The following is a 22,371-nucleotide window of genomic DNA, read 5'->3' as shown; positions in this document are numbered from 1 at the left end:
TGTGCTGACTTCTGCTCTTCCCCTTTGCAAAGAAAGACAATCTCCGCGTCCGTGTCTCATTTCTTAACAGATTTAAACCCAACATTTCTTGGTGCCGTGACCCGGATCTCAAAATACCCAACTCTGCCAGAAGGAGGACGACACACCGCAGCCTGTCGACGGCCAGGACCACAACAGGTGACCTGAAGGAAAGCCCGGGGGAGTGAATTCTCCGCTCTGCCGGTAGTAGAGACGTCCCCTCCAACTGAACAGGGTTGGATTGACGGGATCCGGACTTTGAAACTAAGGAGACAGGACCGGAGAACTGAGGAAAAAACATATCACCTTTTCTTGTGAGTAAAAACACTCTACATTTAGAAACAGGATATTGCAAGTTCCTAGGCAAAGTAAAATAGAAACAAAAATTAAAATCAGTTTAAATAGTATTTCTCTTTGAAGCAGCAGCATAGACTGAAACCTTATCGGTGTTAACGAACGTCTATGGCCTGTTGAAGTAGAAGAGAACGCATAAAATAAATAAATAAATAAATAAATTTAAAAAAACAACGCAGACCAGGGAAAAGCATTAAAATAACGATCACTGAAACAAAAATTTGCATACAATGGGTGGGAAGAATTCTTGTGAAACTGTAGAAGAAGACAGTGATAAAAAATATATGAAACAATGGAATCCTCAAAGTGTCAAGTATCTGAATAAATGGAAAAAGAAGTATGGATTTACAGGCCGCCTAAAAGTAAGAGAAATAGAGGATTTAATATCCCGCTTGGAGACCAGTCTCATCACCAAGCGAGGGAAAAAGCATGAAGAAAGAGCTGACGAGCTCCGCATAGCGCAAGGATGGAGCTTTAGCAGTAACACAGGCCTGTACAGAAAAGCCATAAACCACACTGTCAGTGCACTTCCCGCTGTACATGAGTTGCGCCCTTGACACCCTCCCACAAGCTGTTTGCTTACTGAAGAGGAGGAAGCAGACTTAAAGGGCCTCTCACCCAGTTTATGGACTACAGGACCTGCAGATGTAGGTTTGATGACAACTGCAGCCCCAGTGCGAATCCAGCCAAAATCTGACAGGAGGCCCCGCGTTAAACAGTATCCGTTAAAACCGGAAGCATTACAAGGCATTCGCCCAGTGATTGAACAATTGTTGAAAGCTAATGTTATTCGCGAATGCCCCGATTCCCCGTGTAAAACCCTTTACTCAAACTGTAGATTGCAGAGAAGGATTTATGACTTCTGTGCTCACTCAACTGCATGGCGGGAAAATGAAACCTGTTGCATTCTACTCCAGACGAATAGACTCTGTAGCTATAGCTCTGCCTCCTTGTGTACAGGCTATAGCTGCTGCTGCTCTAGCTGTACAACAATCGGCTGATGTTCTTCTGTTTCACCCACTCACGCTGTTAGTTCCTCATGCAGTTGATGTGCTCTTACTTCAGGCCAAAATGACTTTTTTGTCGCCAGCTAGGCAACTTTCATATACAGCAATACTACTGTCACAACCTCATCTAACTGTGAAAAGATGTACTGTTCTCAACCCGGCAACTCTACTCCCCTCCGCTCATGAGGGGGAGCCTCACAGTTGCATATCAACTACTGAAGCTTTGCAGCTGCCGCGCAAGGATCTCACTGACACACCGTTATCTTTTGGAGATGTTTGGTTTGTAGATGGCTCATGCTCAAAGAATGAGCTAGGGGAAAATATGTCAGGATATTCTGTCGTGCAGCTGCCAGATAAAGTTATCGAAGCAAAGAAAATCCATGGGAAACACTCAGCACAAGCTGCTGAATTAATAGCATTAACAAGAGCATGTACTTTAGCTGAGAATAAAGCTGTAACAATTTATACAGATAGCGAATATGCCTTCTCTACTCTGTTCTTCTTTGCTGCACAGTGGAAACAAAGGGGGATGATAACCTCAACAGGGAAGCCTGTATCACATGCCTCCCTACTCACTTCCCTTCTCTCCGCAGTACAACTTCCTGCACAAGTTGCTGTGTACAAATGTGCTGCTCACCAAAAGGGAGATGATACTGTTACTTCAGGAAACCGCTTAGCGGATGAAGTGGCAAAGAGAGCGGCCTCGGGATGTTTTGGCAATTCTGACACGTACTCAGCAGAGGCAATACACCCTCTTATCACCCTCGATGTCCTCCGTGATATGCAGACCTCTACTCCTGATAATGAAAAACAGTATTGGGTCAAACAAGGCGCTGAAACAGACAAAACAGGACTGTATACACAGGCTAACGAACCTACTCTCCCTAAAAACTTGTACAAAGCTGCCACCATTTTAAGTCATGGGCCTTGCCATGTCTCAACAGGAGGGATGACAGACCTAGTAAACAGAAGCTTTGTAACCTATGGATTTAATTCCAACTCAAAAAACTTTTGCAGATCATGTGTAATTTGCATAAAACACAACCCACAGGGCAATGTAAGACCAAAACGAGGGAAATTCCCAGAACCAACTGAACCTTTTCAAACTATGCACATGGATTTCATAGAACTAAACAGAAGCGGGCCATACAAAAACTGTTTAGTACTAGTTGATGCATATTCAAAATGGGTTGAAATAATACCTTCAAAAGCTGCAGACTCACTGACAGTAGCAAAAGCATTGTGCAAAACAATTGTGCCACAGTATGGGATCCCCGAAGTATTGTACAGTGATAATGGTGCACATTTTGTAAACCAAGTTGTAAGTCAAGTTGCAAAACACTTACAAATAAATCTAAAAAATCATTGTGCCTACCACCCTCAAAGTGCAGGTCTGGTAGAAAGAACAAATGGGACTGTCAAATCTCGGTTAAAGAAATGCATGGAAGAAACAAAGAGACCATGGCCTGACTGCTTAGATCTAGTAAAATTGTACATGAGAATCACTCCGACCGATAAAGGGTTAACCCCATTTGAGATAGTTCATGGTAGAGCATTTAGACTCCCTGTTGTCTCAAAAGACCTTGAGGTGTCTGAAGAAGAGACAACATTGGCGGAGCACATGAGAAAACTGCTGGACCAAAAAGATGTTTCCAAAACAAATTTACTGCCCTCTGATTCTCTTCCCCCTCCACAGGACAGCCAGAAAGTGAGGCCAGGGGACTACATATTCATCAAAATCATCAAAAGAAAATGTTGGTCCAGCCCACAGTGGGAGGGTCCGTACCAGGTCCTGCTAACAACACCAACAGCAGTAAAGATTGCAGAAAGGACAACTTGGATCCACCTCAGCCACTGCAAACTGCAGCCTACCTCTGTCTCAACTGGATAGTGGGGAAGTCTGGGCTACAAAGGGGACTCTGCTATAAAGCGGCAGGGCCATCTCAAACCCCAGTGAAGAAAACAACTGATCCCTGTCCTATAAGGATGACAGAGCAAGGTGATGCAACACTTCAACCAGTGGAGGAAGAAGAGGAGGAGGAAAAGGCTAGGAGGGAAAAGGAAGAATATAAGAGATTGGTAGAGAAAAAGATGAAACGAGAGGAAGAAGAAAGGAAAAGGATTGAGGCAGAGGAGAAAATTAGAAAGGAGGAAGAGGAAAGAGGAAAGGCAGAGGAAGAGGAGAGGAGGCAAGAAGAAGCGCGGGAGAAGTTGGCAGAGGAGAAGAGGATAATGGAAGAGCAACAAAGAAAGATTGAGGAAGAGGAAAAAAAGCAAAGGGAGGGAGAGGAACGGATTAGGAAAGAGGAGGCGAAGCGACACCAGGAGGAAGAGGGGAAAAGAAGAGAAGAAGAGGAAAGAATTAGACAGGAAGAGCAGGAAAATATTTCGATGGAGAAGAAAAGGAGGAGCAGAGAAGTGGAAGAGAATAAAGTTAAAATGGAGGAAGAGGAGAGAGGTATAAGAAATGCTGAAGAACAGAAGAAGAGGGAAAATAAAACAAAACAGGAAGTTGCAGGGTCGAAATCCACAGTGGGGAGGTTTATGTGCTCTAGTTTCTCTCTCGGATCATGTTTTCTTCATGCCTGCAGAATCATTCACCCACCCGTCTAATGGCGACGCTCCCCAAACCAGGAAGAGGAGAGACACCATCTCGCTCACTGACCCCGTTCCTATGCAGTACCGCATCTGGGGGGCGGGAGCGAAGGTTTGTCAGAGCCTCCTCCCTCAAGTGGGATTGGGCTTCGTCAGAGATCACGTGGAGGTCAACCGTTACGCCCCCCTACGTCATATCGACGCAACTCTGGCATTGGGATGAGGCCTCGCCAACGAACCGACGAAAATTCGGGACATGGTGATGCAGAATCGGATTGTTCTGGACTTGCTAACAGGATCACAAGGAGGAGTGTGTGCAGTTATTGGACAAACATGTTGTACCTACATCCCTGACGGCATGAAGGACGGAGGAGATATCTACCAAGCTCTGCAAAACCTGACCGATCTCCAAAGCTATGTGCTGGAGCAAAACCCCGGTGCTGACCCACTCCCGGACTGGATGACTGGATTCTTTAACGGCACCTGGTGGCAGGTTCTCCTAAAGGCATTGGTACCCGTGTTCGTAGTCATGCTGTTGTTCCTCTGTTTTATCTCTTGTGTGATACCCTGTACACGATCGATGTTTGAGAAAATGGTTCAACAAAGTTTTGTGCAAATGCAATTATTATCCCAAAGGTATGAGTTTGTTAATCCTCAACCTTATGCTCATTCCCGAGTGTAAAAATGTTTTAGGCCTCGTCTTTTTCCAATGAAGGTAAATGGCGACAAGAGATAATAACCTGACGAACTAAAAGTACGAGCAATAAAACTGATAAACAGGAGGGAAATGTTGGAAAAATTATGCTTATATTACCAGTTTCTTGCATTGCATTGATATAACCTGCTTGCCTTCCTTTATATGTTTGTGGAAATGTACCGAGCTCCTGGGAAAGTACTGCGAAGAAACACACTCACCCTCCGGCGGGACCAAAAGGCCTCGAATGGCATCTGGTGTGAATAGCAAATGATGGACATCATAAGAATGTTTGTTTGAAGGAGAGATGCTGAAGGCCATAGGTCCGAAAGTTTGTACGTGTACTTCTCTATCTGCATAACAACTGTATGACTCACATGTATTGTCAAAGAGCCAATCATACACGTTTACGCCCTGTTGTAGGTAAATAAAAGACGCTTGGGGAGAGCAGCTCGGGGGAGTCAGGAGCCCAGACTTTGTGTGCTGACTTCTGCTCTTCCCCTTTGCAAAGAAAGACAATCTCCGTGTCCGTGTCTCATTTTTTAACAGATTTAAACCCAACACAATCTTAAATTCTGCTTCCATCTAGTGGTTCTTTGCTCCTGTGTAAAAAGGTGGAAACCAGGTGTTTCTAAAAGGGTTCCACCTTTTAGAAACAGGTGAGCATCATCAAAGATTGTATAGTCTTAGGGTTGTCCCTAAGACTATACAATCTTTGGGATGCCACTTACTTTATCAATGACATTGGGTCACTATGCGTCATTTAATTAAATATTAATGAGAAACTGTGATATTGTTTGACTGGATAATTTTAATTGCATGCAGTAGACAAATAAAGTTGGAAGCAAAGTGTGATAATGAAAATCAAGTCAAGTCAAATGTTTCTATTTAACCATTGAATGCTGTGCACCATCGCCCAAAGTACAGCAAAAAAAGTAGAGCAAAAAAAAAAAGGACAACACAAAATTGCACATCCACAGTTTTAAGAAATAAAGCACAAAATAATACACAATCAAAGTTCAGCTTCAGACACCTGATGTCCAGGTAACTCAGTGTGTTGGAGGACTGTCATTAAATTCTGAGATTGTGAGTTTGATCCTTGATCCTTGAGTCAGTCTGAGTTCTGAAAAAGGCTCTTCAGATAAAAGAGTCAAAAGCAGGACGTTCAGGTTTCTGATGAACTGGTCTGGAGGTTGTGAGTTTCAATCTTGACTCTTTATACATTTGTTGCTCAGAAGAACGAGTGAAAAACTCTGAGAGACTCTTTGCTCTTGTCATACTCTTAGCTCAGCATGGTGACACTACTGTGTGAAGTTTTGAGGTTGTGGGTTCAATTCTTGATTGATTTTTTTAGTGTTGAGGTTCAAAAGAGTGAAATATGAAAGAAACAAAAAGCATCTGTCAGATCCAGCAGTTCTGGCTGATAGAGGCCCAGTCAGCAGTGCTGAGGTTGCAGGTTTGATTCTCATAATACTCAGTGAAGTCTGGAGGTTGTGGGTTCAATCCCTGGGTAGTTCAGTTTATTTTTAAACCTGATGTCCAAAACAAAGAGTGAAATCCTCTCAGAAACCAAACTTATCTCTTACTCATTCGCTCAGGAAGCTAAAGTGCTTCTTAGAAGACTGAAGGTTGTGAGTTCAAACTTTGACTGAGATTTGAAGGTGTCCACCTGTCTGATCCAGCAGCTCAGGTGGACATGCTGCATGTCAGAGTTTGATCTCATGAGACTATCAACTTTTGAAGTACAACACATATAAATGAAAACTTAAAAGCGCTCAGAGAAGAGATGTGTCCAATAAAAGTGTCTAAAGCTCCGTACTCTTTATGAAGCTGCTGCTCAGAAGGAGTGAAAACTTCTGAGAGACTCTTTGGTTGTTGTGTCCTGTTAGCTCAGCAGGTGAAACCAGAGATGGAAGTTTTGAGGTCTAGATTGAGATTCATTTGAGTGGAATGTGACAGAAACAAAGAGCATCAGCCAGATCCAGTAGTTCAGGCTGATAGAGGCCTGATCAGCAATTCTGAGGTTGTGGGCTCAATCCCTGGGTAGTTCAGCTGATTTTTAAACCTGATGTCCACAAGAATAAAAAAGGGACAAACTTATTCAGGCCCACATCTGTTTGTTAAGAATAAACATAGGCAGAAATACCCACAATCCTTGGCTGCAGTAAATAAAGAGCTGCCACACAGTTAAAGTAGTCAGTACAACAGCACAACTTCAGCAAACCTGTTTCTTCAACACGTATGAATATTGATTTGTTATTGGATCAGCACACATCAGATCAGATCAGATGAGATAATTGAAAACACGACACACAATCACTGAAATGTTTCTCCTCTGCTAAAGTAGCTGAATATAAAATTCTACTTGTATCATCATCATGTTGTCTCTGTCAGTGCGCTGGTGGAAAGTAATTGAGTACTTTTACTACAATTAGTCCTCAAATGAATTTCTGTATTTTTTAAAAATCTTCTAATATGTGTCCAGGTGAAACTGCAAACAATTAATATTGTTTTCATGCTATATTAAAAGGAACCAGAACACATGAACTTACATGTAGGCTAGTCTAATGATTTGAGATGTGGACCTCCAGAACCTCGTTAGATTGTCCCGCACACATTTTAGATGCTTCCTGTGGTTGTTAACAATCATTTACAACAATCTGAGAAGGTTTTTTACGACAGCAAAGGACAAACACGAACACCAACATATTACAATCACATCCACAGCCAAAAGGCGAAGAGGGAGAGACAACCCCCAGACTCCCTTATGAAATCTCTCCATTCAGCGAGTTTTTGAGATAGGAAACTTTTATAAACTCCGTGAAGCTGTTTGTGACTGATTCTTCATTATTTGGGCCTTCTTGTAAATTCGGCATGTGTTCGGCTCGTTGTGGGTCGTGCTGCAGCCCCCTCAGTCTAACAGGAAGACTCCCAGTCAGTCACACGCCTCTGGGTGTTTCCTCCTCACAGTTTCCAAGTTCCACTTTCTCGCACAGGTGTGTTGCGCACCTGTATTGGCCGTCTGAACCTCCAGCTGAAGGTAATGTAATGAATCTGACATGTTAGACTCGCTAACACAAGCTCTACTTTTCATTGTTACACCGGAAACAGCACAAAAAGTGAAGCTCGGTTGTTTATTTCTCCAAACTCGCGAGTTTAAACTCGGAGCGTCCGGAGACACACCTGCCATTTTGTGTCTGACGCACTAAACGCGGCTGGAGAGCAGCTGTTGGTGTCGGTGAATAATCTGTGGTTGTATTTACAGTCCAGGACTGATGAGGAGGCAGTAAGAGGACATCCAGGAGTCTGAAGATTTATTTAATTAATACAAATATAACTTCATCACTGAGCAACAGTCGGCAAGAACACGTCGGCTCTCAGTGTCAGTACTTAAAGTGCCCGTTACGTTACTTGAGTATTTCTGCTCCTGGTTACTTCTCAGAGGAAGAGATTCTAATTTTTTGCAGATAAATGTTTTAAATAAACAACAGATGACCAGATTGACTCTTTTAGATTAAAAGATATCAGAGAAACGTGTGTGTTGACTCCACCACAGCGTCATGACGTCATCGAGTGGACTGATCCAAGTCCAGCAGCTGATGTTCTGACAGGAGACGAAACGTCAGTGAGAGACGTCATAGCCTCTACAGACAAAGCATACCTGAACACACCTGAGACTTTCATATTTTATGATAACACAACAGGTTATTAGAACAATTTCTGCCTCTTGGTTAAATCAACTTGTCAGTGTTCGTTTTTAATGTTATTTAACACTCCAAGCTCCACAGAAAGTCTCCACAGTCATGTACAGAAGGAAAGTGACTGTTTTTATACCGTTTAATATGTTTAAAAGGTTTACGTAGAAATGACATAATAAAACCCAATATATAAAACATATAATGAGAGATCGTCCTCTGGAGTCACTGGTGTTACTGTGTGACAAAAGTTTTTTATTTTGAAATAAAACTCTCACTGATGACATCATGTCCTTCCTGCAGGTCAGTGAAGACAGGTGCTGGATCAGTCCACTGTCTCTTTTCTGTCAGAAGACATTTTCACATTTGTCTCCAGATTTCACGTCACTGCTGTGAGCGACTTTATTAGTAGAGAACAGTAAAAAAACGGAATACAAATGATTTAATGACATGATTTAGTTTTGGTTTGACGTCCTGTTGAAGCCATTTAGTGAAATATGTATTAATAGAATCAGTGAGTTCTGGAATAATGTGCTCTGAGTTTAAATGTTAGAAGAGGAAGTCGACTTTCAGACATTTTGTCCTTCAAGAGTGTTTCTGACCCAAAGGCTGATTTCAGTTGATGTGCAGATGAATGATTTGTGTTTCCTCTCCAGATGAAAGTGTGTGTGAGATGAGCAGCATGAATCAGTGTGAGGACAGAGAGGAGGGAGGCCCTCCCTCTAAAACCACTGAACCTGGACCTGGACCTGAACCTGAACCTGAGCCCAGCTGTGTGTCCTTCAAGAGTGACCAGTCAAAACATTATTACATTCATTTTAAAGGACAACCAGCTCCTGCTGTAAAGAGGTGAGCTGTTAATAACATTAATATGTGACTGATTCATGTTTTAACTGTGGAGAAAGATCTTTTATGAAACATGATGTTTATTTTCAGCTTCGTTCTTCTTCACTTAAATTTATCTTCTCACTTTAGAAAGCTGCCCAATAGAACCAGTCTTCAACTCTTCATTTCACTTTATTGAATTAGTTTGGTCCAATATTCTCTGAAGGTTTATTCCTGATGTTTTCCACTATTGTACGGACAGAAGCTTCTCTATCTGAAGACTATAAAGTGAATTAACATCTCTGGTGGTCTTCTTCTCTGTCCAACAGGAGACCAGCCTCTACTGGACCTGGACCTGGACCTAGACCTGAGCCCAGCTGTGTGTCCTTCAAGAGTGACCAGCCAAAACGTTGTTACATTAATTTTAAAGGACAACCACCCCCTGTTGTAAAGAGGTGAGCTGTTAATAACATTAATATGTGACTGATTTATTTTTTAACTGTGGAGAAAGATCTTTTATGAAACTTGATGTTTATTTCCAGCTTTGTTCTTCTTCACTTAAATTTATCTTCTCACTTTAGAAAGCTGCCCAATAGAACCAGTCTTCAACTCTTCATTTCACTGTATTGAATTAGTTTGGTCCAATATTCTCTGAAGGTTTATTCCTGATGTTTTCCACTATTTTATGGACAGAAGCTTCTGTGTCTGAAGACTAGAAAGTGAATTAACATCTCTGGTGGTCTTCTTCTCTGTCCAACAGGAGACCAGCCTCTACTGGACCTGGACCTGGACCTGGACCTGAGCCCAGCTGTGTGTCCTTCAAGAGTGACCAGTCAAAACGTCGTTACATTAATTTTAAAGGACAACCACCCCCTGTTGTAAAGAGGTGAGCTGTTAATAACATTACTATGTGACTGATTTATGTTTTAACTGTGGAGAAAGATCTTTTATGAAACTTGATGTTTATTTTCAGCTTCGTTCTTCTTCACTTAAATTTATATTCTCACTTTAGAAAGTTGCCCAATAGAACCAGTCTGCAACTCTTCATTTTACTGTATTGAATTAGTTTGGTCCAATATTCTCTGAAGGTTTATTCCTGATGTTTTCCACTATTTTATGGACAGAAGCTTCTGTATCTGAAGACTATGAAGTGAATTAACATCTCTGGCGGTCTTCTTCTCTGTCCAACAGGAGACCAGCCTCTACTGGACCTGGACCTGGACCTGGACCTAAGCCCAGCTGTGTGTCCTTCAAGAGTGACCGGTCAAAAGGTCGTTTCATTCATTTTAAAGGACAACCAGCTCCTGCTGTAAAGAGGTGAGCTGTTAAATTTAAATATACCTGATTCATGCTTTTTAGACCAGCTTGTCCCGATCAATGGATGTGATCATTGATTTCTAACAACAACATTCCTCAGACAGACAGTAAGTTGTTGTCATTTGCTCTCTGTTGATGTTTGTCCTCATTAAATCCAGTCTGACCAGTTGTCCTGATGGTCTTCATGTTCTCAGAGTGATGATGGAGGTCAGAGCAGGATTAGTATTAAAGGACAAGTTCACATTTCTTCATGTCCGTCCCTAAACAACTCTGACAGGACAGTGTTCCTCCTGTGGACAAACAGCAGTGACTCACCTCCTGCTGAAATCTGAGTCCTGCTGCTGAGGAGAGGAAGGGCTGTGTGTTATATCTGATGTTACAAGGGCCTGACCAATCCGGACTTCATGGGGCCGGTACCGAAACCCATATGAAGGACTAAAAAACTGTGATAACTGATACACTGGCCGATTAGATACAAAAAATATAAAACCAAATAACTTATTTTCTGATCTCTTAGATATAGTTCAAACACTTGAGACAAAGATATGAAATGAAGACAGTACATTTTATTGTTTTAGAATATTTATTAAATATGCATAAATATTAAAGTTATACAAACAGGTCTAAAGTTACATGGAACATTTTGAAACTCAGACTTTAAGTATATTTTCTTAGTGCAAGTCATTTCTACATGAATATAGCTTATATTTACAAATGATGAATTTATTTAAGTTCGGGTCACAAATCAGACAAATTAAATATCAAAGTCAAGTTTGTACGAAAAAAAAACCCAGTAATTTAGTTATTTGCTATCAGATTCAAAGTTTTGCAGACACAATGTGACTGATTCTTCATGATTCCTCCACAGAGTCGACCAGGAGAGCTCAGAGGTCCCCAGAGATCTGTCTGTCCAGCAGCATCAGACACACCTGGACTCCATATTTATGGTCTGTACATGAACAACAACTACTTTTACATCCAGTCTGGTTACAAATATCTCCATGCTGCACTTTACATACCAGTGGTGAATCTGTCCAACATGGATCTGATGTTAAATGTTGTCATTCACATAATATTCTGTTTCAGCTGCTGGAGAAGAACATTGTCACTTTTGTGAAGAACGAGCTGAAGAAGGTCCAAAAGTTTCTGAGTTCAGATTGCTCTGAATACTTAGAGAGTCAGAGTGAGGACGAGGAGGTGTTGGACGGTGAGGATGAAGAGCAGAGGAGGAGCAGCAGAGAGGCATTTCTGAAGATCACACTTCACTTCCTGAGGAGAATGAAGCAGGATGAGCTGGCTGACCTTCTGCAGAGCAGTAAGAGGATTTCTCTAAAGATTTAACACGATGGATAAATGAGACAATTTGTCTCAACAGACGGAGGAAAAATATGGAAAACATGTTTATATGTGCTACTTTAGGGGAAGGAAATTGTCATATTTTCTTTATAAATAACTTACTGAACTTTGTTGTTTTGTTCGTTTAGGAAGTTATTCTGGAATTTGTCAACATAAACTCAAATCTAACCTGCAGAAGAAGTTCCAGTGTGTGTTTGAGGGGATCGCTAAAGCAGGAACCCCGACCCTTCTGTATCAGATCTACACAGAGCTCTACATCACAGAGGGAGGGACTGCAGAGGTCAATGATGAACATGAGGTCAGACAGATTGAAACAGCATCCAGGAAACCACACAGACCAGAAACAACAATCAGACAAGAAGACATATTTAAAGCCTCACCTGGAAGAGACGAACCAATCAGAACAGTGATGACAAAGGGAGTGGCTGGCATCGGGAAAACAGTCTTAACACAGAAGTTCACTCTGGACTGGGCTGAAGACAAAGACAACCAGGACATACAGTTCACATTTCCATTCACTTTCAGAGAGCTGAATGTGCTGAAAGAGAAAAAGTTCAGCTTGGTGGAACTTGTTCATCACTTCTTCACTGAAACCAAAGAAATCTGCAGCTTTGAAGAGTTCCAGGTTGTGTTCATCTTTGACGGTCTGGATGAGTGTCGACCTCCTCTGGACTTCCACAACACTGAGATCCTGACTGATGTTAGAGAGTCCACCTCAGTGGATGTGCTGCTGACAAACCTCATCAGGGGAAAACTGCTTCCCTCTGCTCGCCTCTGGATAACCACACGACCTGCAGCAGCCACTCAGATCCCTCCTTGGTTTGTTGACATGGTGACAGAGGTCAGAGGGTTCACTGACTCACAGAAGGAGGAGTACTTCAGGAAGAGATTCAGAGATGAGGAGCAGGCCAGCAGAATCATCTCCCACATCAAGACATCACGAAGCCTCCATATCATGTGCCACATCCCAGTCTTCTGCTGGATCACTGCTACAGTTCTGGAGGATGTGTTGAAGACCAGAGAGGGAGGAGAGCTGCCCAAGACCCTGACTGAGATGTACATCCACTTCCTGGTGGTTCAGGCCAAAGTGAAGAATGTCAAGTATGGCGGAGGAGCTGAGACAGATCCACACTGGACTCCAGGGAGCAGGAAGATGATTGAGTCTCTGGGAAAACTGGCTTTTGATCAGTTGCAGAAAGGAAATCTGATCTTCTATGAATCAGACCTGAAAGATTGTAGCATCGACATCACAGCAGCCTCAGTGTACTCAGGGGTGTTCACACAGATCTTTAAAGAGGAAAGAGGACTGTACCAGGACAAGGTGTTCTGCTTCATCCATCTGAGTGTTCAGGAGTTTCTGGCTGCTCTTCATGTCCATCTGACATTCTTCAATTCTAGAGTCAATCTACTGTCAGATAAAGAGCAGTCAAAATCCTGGCGGCCTGAAGTCTTTGGAGACAAATCAACACGGTTCTACCAGAGTGCTGTGGACGAGGCCTTACAGAGTCCAAATGGACACCTGGACTTGTTCCTCCGCTTCCTCCTGGGTCTTTCGCTGCAGACCAATCAGTCTCTCCTACGCGGTCTGCAGACACAGACAGGTAGAAGCTCAAACAACAATCAGGAAACAGTCAAGTACATGAAGAATAAGTTCAAAAAGACTCTGTCTCCAGAGAGAAGCATCAATCTGTTCCACTGTCTGAATGAACTGAACGATCGTTCTCTAGTGGAGGAGATCCAACGGTACCTGAGATCAGGATGTCTCTCCACAGATAAAATGTCTCCTGCTCAGTGGTCAGCTCTGGTCTTCATCTTGCTGTCATCAGAAAAAGATCTTGACATGTTTGACCTAAAGAAATACTCTGCTTCAGTGGAGGCTCTTCTGAGGCTGCTGCCAGTGGTCAAAGCCTCCAACAAAGCTCTGTAAGTGTCGATAAGTTTCTTCAGAATGCAGTAAATGTGCCGTTATTGACCCAAATAGAAATATTTTTCTTGTTCTGCTCATTATTCTTTATCCAGACTATGTGGCTGTGACCTCTCAGAGAAAAGCTGTGAAGCTCTGTCCTCAGTTATCAGCTCCCAGTCCTCTAGTCTGAGAGAGCTGGACCTGAGTAACAACAACCTGCAGGATTCAGGAGTGAAGCATCTGTCTGTTGGACTGAAGAGTCCACAATGTAAACTTGAAACTCTAAGGTCAGATAGTTTGTCATAGTTTGTCTCAAGTGATTTTTGTATTTCTTTAATGTTTGAATCAATTCTGTCTCTCATGTCAAAACTCTTATGTTTTGAAACCAGGCTATTTATTATTCTTTCATGTCTGTTTAAATCAGATTTAGTCTTGTGATTTTTTATGTCTCCGACGTATTAGAGTAAAGCATAAAGCAAGTTCACATGTGCTACAATGTTATTATAAATAATGTAAATGTTTTTTTCTACTGTTCACGCTCCAGGCTGAGTGGCTGTAACCTCTCAGAGAGAAGCTGTGAAGCTATGTCCTCAGTTCTCAGCTCCCAGTCCTGTAGTCTGAGAGAGCTGGACCTGAGTAACAACAACCTGCAGGATTCAGGAGTGAAGCTACTTTCTGCTGAACTGAAGAGACCACACTGTGTCCTTGAAACTCTCAGGTCAGGATTCTTTATTTTGTTTCATTATTTTATGTAACTTAACTATTGGAGCAGGTCTTGTTCATACACCTAATATAATTCAATTGATTTAAGAGACCCAACATTTCCCCCATGAGCACGCACTCAACAAACTGCCTTTTAAGAGACAGAAACCTCGAGCAGAATCAGACTAAGTGGTGGACCACCATCTGTCTTAACTGGTTGGGTTGAGAGAGAGAGACAGAAGCCCCATTCACACTGCCTCTTCAAGACAGGAATCTTGAGTCGATATTCCTCCAGTGTAGGTGTGAAAGTTACAAAGGTGGAATTGGGGGGGAGGTTTCATTCCGCTTCTTTTTTAAACGTTAAACCCTTAAACACAGATGTGCACTGAATTATCAGGACCCTCAGCTGATCTGTGTTGTGTGTTGTTTTGTGTGTCTGCAGGCTGTCAAGCTGTCTGATCACAGAGGAAGGCTGTACTTCTCTGGCCTCAGCTCTGGACACCAACCCTTCCCATCTGAGAGAGCTGGACCTGAGCTACAATCATCCAGGAGACTCGGGAGTGAAGCAGCTTTCTGCTCGACTGAAGGATCCAGGCTGGAGACTGGACACTCTCAGGTATGATGAGTCCTGCTGTAGCCACAGACAGTCAGTAGCCCCATTCACAGTGCTGTGCCAATTCTCCGCCTCCGCCTCTGTGTGAATTTTTCGGAGGCGGTGAGGAGTGAAATTTAACTCCGGTGCTGATTGGCGCGTGTCGGTCCTTCACTCAACTAACTCAGGTCCTTCACTCAATTAAATAAAGAGAAATGTCCCACAAAGCAACGTTATAAGACCAAACAAAAGTTACGTACTGTAAACGTCTCTGGCAGCATATATGAGGAAAAAAATACTGCAGTTATACATGGAGAAGCGTCTGTCCTCCTGTCTGTCGTCTTGTCGTCCTCCCGGACTCTAAATCACATTTCTGCCTGAAAAACAGCGTCTGTCACCGACAAAAATCTTAAAAAAAAAAAAATTAAAAATACATCTCCGCGACGGTCAGCCCTCCAGACCGAGGCTTAAGTGAACTTTCCTCAAGAAAACAGCCTCTGTCTCCGCGAGTGACAGAATCAGACAGCATCGAGTTTACTGGTGGTAATTATCTTATTATGTAATTAAGAGCGAAAAACGTAACCACCAAACGATGTTTGGTGGTTCAGGATCTCAATCACTACACATTATAACAGCATCCAGATGATTATAAACTATCCACTGGTTTAGATTGACAGAAGGACATCAGGGAAACACCTTGAAAACACACAGACATCATCATCATGACGTGTACCGTCATGCCTTTTTAGAAGACGCAGTGCCGGCTTATGTGTGAGTTTTTAAGGCGGAGCTGCTTTACTCTCTGTGAACGACCAACAGCGGAGAATTGGCGATCCGCTGTTGTCGCGTTCATGCGTCTTCTCTGTGGGAAAGGGGCTAGCGTGAGACTCTGTATCTCGATTGTAGATGGTTCAGTGTCAGGAGGTCTGCTTTGTTTACTCCACCTCCCGTTATTCGGTTCAGTTCAGGAGAAAAGGCAGCATAGCTTGAAGCCAAGAGTTACTATTGAAGAGAGGAAGATAATAAAAACATATGAAGATCAGCAGAGAGTCATCAAAATATTAACATTAAATCTAATTTCCACCACGTCACTGCTGTGTTATGATATTAATAATAACAATAGAACCTCTGTGTCAGATGTCTGATCAGAAAATACTGAACCTCAAATTCAAAAGATTTCTGTGACACATAAATTAATTTAATCACTTAATGTAATAGAAACTGTAATCAGTGTTTTAGCCAAAGTGCTTGACTTTGAATTTAACATGGTTCTGATATGGATCTGTATCAACACTGGAGTGATTACATTCTAGATCAGCACTGACAGTGTATTTCTGCCTCAGTGTGAAACGATTTACAGACTGTAACAACTGTCTGTGGCATCAGTTTAAAGTGAACAGAATATATAAAACAGTCAATAACGTTCGATGACTAGGTGGAACCTTCCCGTCACATTACCATAACAGCAGCAGTGCATTGATTAATTTAAGATGGGCTCAGTGGTGACGTCTTGGCTCCTGTCATGAGGAAACTGCTGCTCCAGCTGAGTTTGGGCTGTTTTGGTAGTTATCATTATCACAGCCTGCAGGGGCAGGAAAGTTACAGTGTTCTGCACCGCCAGCGAAATCAAATGACAAAAGAAAAGAAACATCACAAGGTTTGCTGCATGATCAAGCAACTGCTTGGGTGACACAAAACAGGAGACAACACTTGAATCATGGACAAAATGATCAGACTCCACTTGGTGATATTGTGAGTATTATGTGCAAACAAAATGAAATTACAGCCTCTTTGGTGAACCAACAACGCCTGCTTTCTTTGCCACCACGTGACATACCTGTCTTTGAGGGAGATCCATTTCAATACAAAGCCCTCATAAAATCATTTGAACAAGGTGTGGAGGACAAAGCAAGTAAGGCTGACTGCTTGTACTACTTGGAACAGTTCACCAGAGGGCAACCAAAGGAACTAGTGCAAAGTAGTCAACACATGGATCCTGAATGTGGCTTCATTGTGGCTAAAGCTCTGCTTCAGGAACATTTTGGTTATGAGTACAAGATTACTAATGCATATATTGAAAAAGCTTTAACCTGGCCAGCAATAAAGTCAGAGGATGTTAAATCTTTGCCAGCCTATGGTTTGTTTCTACGTGGGTGCTGTAATGTGATGGAGGAGCTTCCTCATATGCAGGAAATGGACATGCCAAGCAATATGAAAACAGTGGTTTGTAAATTGCCATATAAATATCGTGAAAGGTGGATAGCTGTTGCCCATGATATAATGGAAAAATACAATCAAAGGGCACATTTTGTTGATGTTGTTGCATTTTTGGAGAAGCAAGTGAGGATCCTTTCTGATCCAATTTTTGGAAACATTGTACCACCTGTACCGCAGAATGTAACGGCTTCAAAACCCTGTAACAAATTCAAAATGCAAACAAAGTCATTCAGAGGGAAAGGAAGTAGTTTTGCCACTACAGTAATGCCTGTTAACTCATCTGAAAATAATGCTCACATAAACAATGCAAAGACACGGGACATTTTGTATTGTTCTTGCTGTTCACGTGCTCACCTCTTGGAGAAATGCCAACAGTTCCAACGTAAAAAGCACAGAGAAAAGATCCGGTTCCTAAAGGAAAAAGGAATATGCTTTTGTTGTTTAAAGGTGGGACACATAATCCGTGACTGTAAGAAACGCTTGGTCTGTGAGGTTTGTGATCAACAACATCCCACCGCACTTCATATCCCAAAGACCAATGCTGATTTGCAACGCACATGGGAGCCACCTGAAGAAAATCCATCAACTTCTTCCCAAGTATGTGGACACACAGGGGCCGGTAATGATCGGTGCATTCTCTCCATTGTCCCAGTGCAGGTCAAATCTACAAAAGGAAATGAAATCATTCAGACATATGCAATTCTTTTGAAAACGATGGGACAGGAAAATGTTCTTCCCACTTTTGCTGTGTCTGGAATGGAGGTTGCAGATCTTGCAGGAAAAAGTTTTTACCCTTTGCCTAAAGTTCGCACACAGAGGGAGATGCCAGTCACTCCAGACAACATTGTCACTGCTGCTGATTTGGAAAGGTGGCCTTATTTGTCCAAGGTTCACATCTCTTCCATAAAGGCCAATGTGGACCTGCTGATAGGAACCAATGCTCCCAGGTTACTGGAACCATGGGAAGTGGTGAACAGTTGTAGATATGGTCCATACGCTATAAGAACAGGGTTGGGCTGGGTTATCAATGGGCCTTTAAATGGAAACTGCAGTAATAATGAAATGAAGCTTTCCTCTGTTGTGGTGAATCGAATTTCAGTGTCTAATTTGGAAATCATGCTGAACAATCAGTATAAGCATGATTTTAATGAACGGCCTTCAGAGGACAAAGAGATGTCTAGAGAAGACATGAAGTTCATGGAGATTTTGGAAACCTTTGTAACTCTACAGGAAGGGAGATACTGCCTTAAGTTGCCCTTCAAGAGACCAGATGCTCATCTGCCAAACAGCTTTAAGGTAGCAAAGAAAAGGATACTTGGACTCAGGAAAAGGTTTATGAGTAACCTGGAATTTCATAGGGAATATTCAAGTTGTCTAAATGATGTCATTGAAAAGGGCTATGCAGAAAAGGTGCCTCTGTCACAAGGCAGACCAGGAAAAGTGTGGAACATACCCCACCACGGTGTCTATCATCCCAAAAAAGGTTATCTTCGAGTGGTGTTTGATGGTGGAGCCACATATCAAGGCACGTCATTGAACAGTGAACTATTGCAAGGGCCAAATCTTACCAGTTCACTGCTTGGAGTCCTCACTTGTTTCAGGCAGGAACCTGTGGCATGTATGGGTGACATCCAGGCGATGTTTTATCAGGTGAAGGTGGCAGAAGAAGACAGAGACTTCCTGCGCTTTCTCTGGTGGCTGGATGGAGACCTCAGCAAAGAACTAGCAGGCTACAGGATGACAGTGCACATGTTTGGGGCCGTGTCCTCACCCAGTTGCGCTAGCTATGCGCTAAGGAAAACTGCTGATGATAATAGCTCAGATTTTTTCTGCAGAAACTGTTCAAGCTGTTAAACAAAACTTTTATGTGGATGACTGCCGAGTTTGAGCTCCGAGAAGGCAGCAAAGCAACGAGTCAAAGATCTCAGTTCTCTCTGTAAGAAAGGTGGATTTGTCTTGGAGAAGTGGGTGAGTAACAGTCGTTCAGTGCTGCAGAGCATTGCTGAAGATCAGAGGGCAAAGGATCTAAAAGAGCTTGATTTGGACAGAGACAAACTTCTTATTGAGAGAGCTTTGTGTCGAGTCAGACTCATTTAAGTTCAAGATGGAAGTCAAACAGTAGTCTCTAACCTGAGGGGGGATGTTGTCTACAACCAGCTCTGTATATAATGCTCTGGGATTTCTGTCGCCAGTAACTCTGTCTGCTAAGATGCTACAACAGGAGCTCTGCAGAAGAAATTGTAGGTGGGATGATGCAATACCACCAGACATCTTGTAGCAATGGGAAGTGTGGTTACAGGAGGTCAAGCTATTGTCATCATTTAAACCTGAATGCTGTTTAAAGCCAGCAAACTTTGGTGACCCCCTATGTAGCCAACTGCATCACTTTGCAGATGCCAGCAAAGATGGCTATGGCACTGTAAGTTACATCAGGCTGAAGAACTCCAGAGGTGAGGATCATGTTACATTCCTTTTGGGCAAAGCCAGAGTCACACCTGTAAAGGCTGTAACAATCCCAAGATTAGAATTGACTGCTGCCTGCCTAGCTGCCAGAGTGGATGCCATGCTAAAGGCTGAGCTTCAAATCCAGCTAGATGAGTCTGTGTGACGGACAGTACGTCAGTGTTGAAATACATCAATAATGAAGATAGGCGGTTCCACACGTTTGTGGCAAATAGGATCTCAGCCATACAATAAATCTCAAGCCCTGCTCAATGGAGGCACATGGGCACCAAAGACAATCCGACCGATGCTGCATCGCGGGGGATGAAGGTGTCGGATTTTCTAAAAAATCAAAGCTGGCTGGAGGGACCCAGTTTTCTCTGGAAGTCTGAGGCAGATTGGCCAGCAAGTAATCATGATGTCAGGATGGATTCTGGGGATCCAGAGGTCAGGAAGGATGCCTATGTGAATGCCACTGTTTATGATGCACTGAATGCGACTGACCATCTCATTAGTTACTTTTCATGTTGGAGAAGACTTAAAGTGGCAGTGGCTTGGTTCCTGAGGTTGAAAGGTCATCTGTTGGAGCTCAGTCGTCAACGAAAGGCCTCTGGACCACAGACTGGTCAAGTGGGAGGAAAAAAGGCTAATGTTGAACAGCAGAGCGGTGTCCTGACACCAAAGGATTTGGAGGAGGCTGAACTAGCTGTCATTGGCTACTGTCAGCAGCAAAGGTTTGCAACTGAAATTTCCTCACTGTTGTCTGAGAAGCGTACAGTAAGCAGACAAAGTTCCATTTACAAGCTGGATCCCATTGTGGAAAATTGACTCTTAAGAGTGGGAGGGAGATTAAGCAAAGGAGCGATGCCGTTAGAGGAAAAACATCCCCTCATCCTTTCTAAGGAGCAGCATATCTCCAAGCTTCTTCTCAGGAACATGCACCAACTGCTGGGACACAGTGGGCGAAATCATACACTATCTACACTCAGGAGGAAATACTGGACAACTAATGCCAATACAGCTGTGAGGAAGATCATATCCCTGTGCAGTTATTGCAGACGCCTTAATGGCAGGGCCATGGAACAGAAGATGGCGGATCTTCCTAAGGAGAGAATTGTTCGAGATCTGCCTCCATTCACAAACATCGGAGTTGATTATTTTGGACCTGTGGGGATAAAAGAGGGAGAGCGACTTGCAAGAGGTGTGGAGTGTTATTTACCTGTATGGCAAGCCGAGCAGTTCATTTAGAGGTGGCAAACTCATTGGAAACAGATGCTTGCATTAATGCAATAAGACGCTTTATCAGCAGGAGAGGTCAAGTCATTCACATCAGATCAGACAATGAAACAAATTTTATTGGAGCTGAGAGAGAACTACGTGCGGCTGTTGGTGAGCTGAATCATGAGCGCATTCAAGGAGCTCCGGCCGGGTCTCATCATGGCATCATGGAGTTTGGGAACGCATGATACACATAGTCAGGCGTGTTCTCAACTCAGTTTTACACCAACAGACACTTGATGATGACGGGCTTCACACTGTGTGTGAAGTTGAAACTATTCTTAATGATCGTCCTATCACACAGCTGTCTGACGACCCAAACGACTTGGAAGCGCTCACTCCCAACCATCTTCTTCTTTTGAAGGGAAAACCAGCCTTACCACCGGGACTTTTCAAATCTTCTGACATGTATGTGAAGTGGCGCTGGAGACAAGCTCAGTACATTTCAGATTTGTTTTGGAAGCGTTGGATCCGGGAATATCTTCTGTCAAGAAGGACAGAAGTGGAATCAGAGGAAACAGAGTCTTGCTGTTGGAGATGTTGTTGTCATTGTGGATCCCTCAGCCCCTCGTGGTTCCTGGTTTCTTGGGAAAGTGTTGGAGATTTTTCCTGATGCAAAAGGCATGGTGCATTCTGTGACGCTACAGACTAAAAATAGTGTTATTGAGAGACCTTTGACTAAACATTGTCTGATACAAGAAGTGTAAATTTAGCATTTTCATATACTCAATATATTATAGCAATATATATTCGGTTGCTATGGCGCCGTACTAGGTGGCAGCCTGTAACAGCAGCTCCCGTGGGTTTTTAAGTTTTTTCGTAGTTTTTGTTGTATTTCTGTACTGATTTTCGCTGAACTTTTGGCAACTCTTCTCCAGAGACTGAGAGAAGACGAACACCTTTCTTTTTTTCTTTTTTAAACTTTTACGGCACTTTTTTTGTGATGGTTTTGCTAGCCCTAGCAACGGAGGGTCAGGAGCGCATCACTGAGCGCACTGTTTACACACGCGACCAGCTGATTGCGCTGTGTGAACCTGCACTGCTGCCCGGAACCAGGCCTGAGGTCCTGAAGGAGCTGCGGAGGAGACGCCGTGGCTGCAGAGCTGGAGTCAAACGGAGGGTGAAGAGGAGGAGACACAGACCGGCTGTACCGGTGATCGTCATGAGGAACGTGAGGTCTCTGGGGAACAAGACGGACGAGCTCGCCGCGCTGATAAAGGCTCAGAGTGAATATCGTGAGTGCAGTGTGTTGTGTTTCACAGAGACATGGCTTCACTCAAACATCCCGGACCACAGCGTGGCGATTCCCGGCTTCAGCACTGTTCGGGCGGACAGGGACGTGACAAGCAGCGGAAAGAAGAAAGGAGGAGGGA

The 22,371-nt window shown here is 43.1% G+C and overlaps 1 protein-coding gene and 1 long non-coding RNA gene across 2 annotated transcripts; both read left to right on the top strand.

Moving 5' to 3' along the window:
• The first annotated feature begins 561 nt into the window (after nt 1–561).
• LOC115577515 (protein NYNRIN-like) lies at nt 562–3,461 on the top strand. The gene is made up of 2 exons (XM_030410418.1): nt 562–1,364; nt 2,076–3,461. The coding sequence occupies exons 1-2, from the start codon at nt 1,156–1,158 to the stop codon at nt 3,268–3,270; spliced, it is 1,404 nt and encodes a 467-aa protein (XP_030266278.1). The 5' UTR covers nt 562–1,155; the 3' UTR covers nt 3,271–3,461.
• A 10,273-nt stretch (nt 3,462–13,734) lies between these two features.
• Nucleotides 13,735–14,343, top strand: LOC115577516 (uncharacterized). Its single transcript, XR_003983167.1, has 3 exons — nt 13,735–13,784; nt 13,881–14,054; nt 14,312–14,343. It is a non-coding gene; the product is annotated as an uncharacterized LOC115577516 (long non-coding RNA).
• The last annotated feature ends 8,028 nt before the right edge of the window (nt 14,344–22,371 follow it).

This window comes from Sparus aurata, unplaced genomic scaffold (assembly GCF_900880675.1).
Source record: "Sparus aurata unplaced genomic scaffold, fSpaAur1.1, whole genome shotgun sequence".
NCBI classification, from domain to species: domain Eukaryota; kingdom Metazoa; phylum Chordata; class Actinopteri; order Spariformes; family Sparidae; genus Sparus; species Sparus aurata.
Note: the sequence above shows the minus strand (reverse complement) of the source record. Positions and strands in the feature narration are given on the sequence as shown.

What these genes read in the sequence shown, in the direction of transcription:
- LOC115577515 (XM_030410418.1), top strand. Translation starts at nt 1,156, where the DNA reads ATGTTATTCGCGAATGCCCCGATTCCCCGTGTAAAACCCTTTACTCAA. An exon ending in GCTGCTCTAGCTGTACAACA is followed by an intron (nt 1,365 to 2,075) that starts ATCGGCTGATGT and finishes AGTGGCAAAGAG; the next exon opens with AGCGGCCTCGGGATGTTTTG.